Below are 2,819 nucleotides of genomic sequence, written 5' to 3' on the forward strand. Positions count from 1 at the left end.
AAGGTCAGAATACTGTGATAGGGGAAAACACAGACTTCTGGCTGTACTTATAATTTGATAGTTAAAAAGAGAATTGGAGACCTCTAAAACAAGAATTTGGGGAAGACATCATTGGAATGAAGCATATTTATATTTGACAGAAAGTTTAGTGTCTAGAGACTAGGGAGTTGGTTTGGTAGATGAAGTTCCCCAAGACTCATAAAAATGCTAGGTAGGCATGGTAGCCACTTACAGTTCTACTATGGGAGACAGATGCAGTACATTCTTAGAACAAGTTAGCTCATTAGACTAGTGGAACCTCAAGGTCCTGGTTCAGCAAGAGACTCTGCATAAATATGTATGGTGAAGAATAACAGAGGAAAGGAATCCAAAGTCAACATTGGGCATCCATATGAACAGGCCAAACTCCTATGACAAGACATGCATCTACACACGTGTGAACATACATATTCAACATACATATACGCATGCATGTCACAAGCACATAAAAAAGCTAATAACTGATAATGATTCTGACATGTGGTAAAACACATATTTTAGTACAATAACTATACTTAAAAGGCATGAGTATTATTTTACTGTGCAGAAACAGTTTTTCATTGAATATAAACTAATTACTCAGTTTTCTCATTTTTGACAGTGTTATGAATAACCAGTAGCCATAGAGTTCCATGCTTTCTTCCCTGAGGGTACAGTCTTCACAGAATATATGCCACTTTGAGTCAGAAAACACAGTATTTATTTGCATACCAAAAAGCAGAGAGAATTTTCATGACACCATAATAAAGTGATCAACTGAAACTTTATCATTAAAAAGACAAATAGAAATAGAATTAAAAAAATAAAAAGAATCAACAAATCTAATGTGTAGATGTAACCAACCATCTTATTAAATAAGAAACACAGAGCCGATTCAGAGAAGAAAGCCAAGAGGTCAGAACTAAGAGCCTTACACTTCCTGCTTTAGCCAAGAGAGCTCTCCGAAAGAACCTACTTCCTGTGTGTATGTCTTTATATAGTCTAGCTGTTCTGCCTTCTCATTGGTTGTAAACCCAAACACGTGACTGCCTCGTCACCGCCTGTATGTACAGCCCTCCGGGTCCTCTATGGTATTGAGATTAAAGGCGTGTGTCTCCAATGTTGGCTGTATCCTTGAACACACAGAGATCTACCTAGCTCTGTCTACCAAGTGCTAGGATTAAAGGTGTGCGCCACCACCGCCACACTCTTGCTATGGCTCTAATAGCTCTGACCCCCGGGCAACTTTATTTATTAACATACAATTAAAATCACATTTCAGTACAAGTAAAATACCACCATACTAATGGCTAGTTATTTGAGAAGAAAAACAATACTGAAAGATCCATGGCTTACCAAACCAAAAGAAAGAAAGAAAAAAAGAGATGATCCAAATTAACAGAATAAGAAATGAACAGGGAAACACTACAACAGGAACCAAAGAAACACAGAATATTAAAATTTAATATTTAAAAACCTGTACTCTGTTAAGTTGGGGAATCTAAAAATCAATGAATTAATTTCTTATTTCACTCAAACTACCAAAGTTAAACCAAGGAGAGACTACCAACCAAAACAGACTCATAACAAAGGAGTTTGAAACAATAACAAAAATCATTCTAACTAAAACAAGTCCAGGTCCATAGCAGAATTCTAACAGATTTTTAAATAAGACCTATAACCAAACTTTTTGAAACTCTTCAAGAAAGAGATACAGAAGGATCACTCCCAAACTTGTTCTATTACACAAAAATGCAGCACCAGTGAGTCAGAACTACAGACTGACTGACAAACTTGTAGACAAAACACAGGAATCCTCAGTAAAATTCTAGCAATCTGAGTACAAGCACTTATCAGAAAGATTATCTAGTAAGATCAAGGGAGATTTATCCAAAAAAAATGCAGGGTTGATTCAACATATGTATCTCAAAATCTATAATAAGTTGTATAAATGAACTTAAAGACAAACTCACAGAATCATCTCAACAGATACAGAAGACGTCCTTGACAAATTCAACATACTTTCATGATAAAAGTCATAGTAGTACCGGAGGGAACATACATCAACTTAAAATAAAAACCATGGAGCAGTGTGAAGAAGCAGCGAGAAGGACCGCCCAGACCAAACCCGCGCACCGCTGCATTCCCGCGTTCAGTGCCACGTCCCTCGCCCCTGCCATGCCCAAAAGAAAGGCTGAAAGGGATACTAAAGGATATAAACCCAAGGTGAAGCACGAACCACAGAGAAGATCTGCAAGGTTGTCTGCTAAACCTGCTCCTCCAAAGCCAGAGCCCAGGCCTAAAAAGGCCCCTGCAAAGAAGGGAGAGAAGGTCCCCAAGGGGAGGAAGGGGAAGGATGCGAATAATCCTGCAGAAAACGGAAACGCCAAAACAGACCAGGCACAAAAAGCTGAAGGTGCTGGAGATGCCAAGTGAAATGTGTGCATTTTTGATAACTGTGTACTTCTGGTGACTGTACAGTTTGAAGTACTATTTTTTATCAAGTTTTATAAAAATGCAGAATTTTGTTTTACTTTTTTTTTTTTTTTTTTTTTTCCCGAGACAGGGTTTCTCTGTGTAGCTTTGCTCCTTTCCTGGATCTTTCTCTGCAGACCAGGCTGGCCTCGAACTCACAAAGATCCGCCTGCCTCTGCCTCCCAAGTGCTGGGATTAAAGGCGTGCGCCACCACCGCCCAGCTACTTTTTTTTTTTTTTAAGCTATGTTGTTAGCACACAGAACACTTCATTGTTTAAAGGGGGGAAGGAACATGTGTCACTAACAAAATGTCTCCCAAGCTGGA

At 38.6% G+C, this 2,819-nt stretch overlaps 1 protein-coding gene across 1 annotated transcript; it reads left to right on the plus strand.

The window, feature by feature from the left end:
* Window positions 1-2,196: 2,196 nt before the first annotated feature.
* Window positions 2,197-2,568, plus strand: LOC131925634 (non-histone chromosomal protein HMG-17-like). Its single transcript, XM_059281015.1, has one exon. The coding sequence runs from the start codon at window positions 2,197-2,199 to the stop codon at window positions 2,452-2,454; it is 258 nt and encodes an 85-aa protein (XP_059136998.1). The 3' UTR covers window positions 2,455-2,568.
* The last annotated feature ends 251 nt before the right edge of the window (window positions 2,569-2,819 follow it).

Source organism: Peromyscus eremicus, chromosome 15, assembly GCF_949786415.1.
Source record: "Peromyscus eremicus chromosome 15, PerEre_H2_v1, whole genome shotgun sequence".
Lineage (NCBI taxonomy): Eukaryota > Metazoa > Chordata > Mammalia > Rodentia > Cricetidae > Peromyscus > Peromyscus eremicus.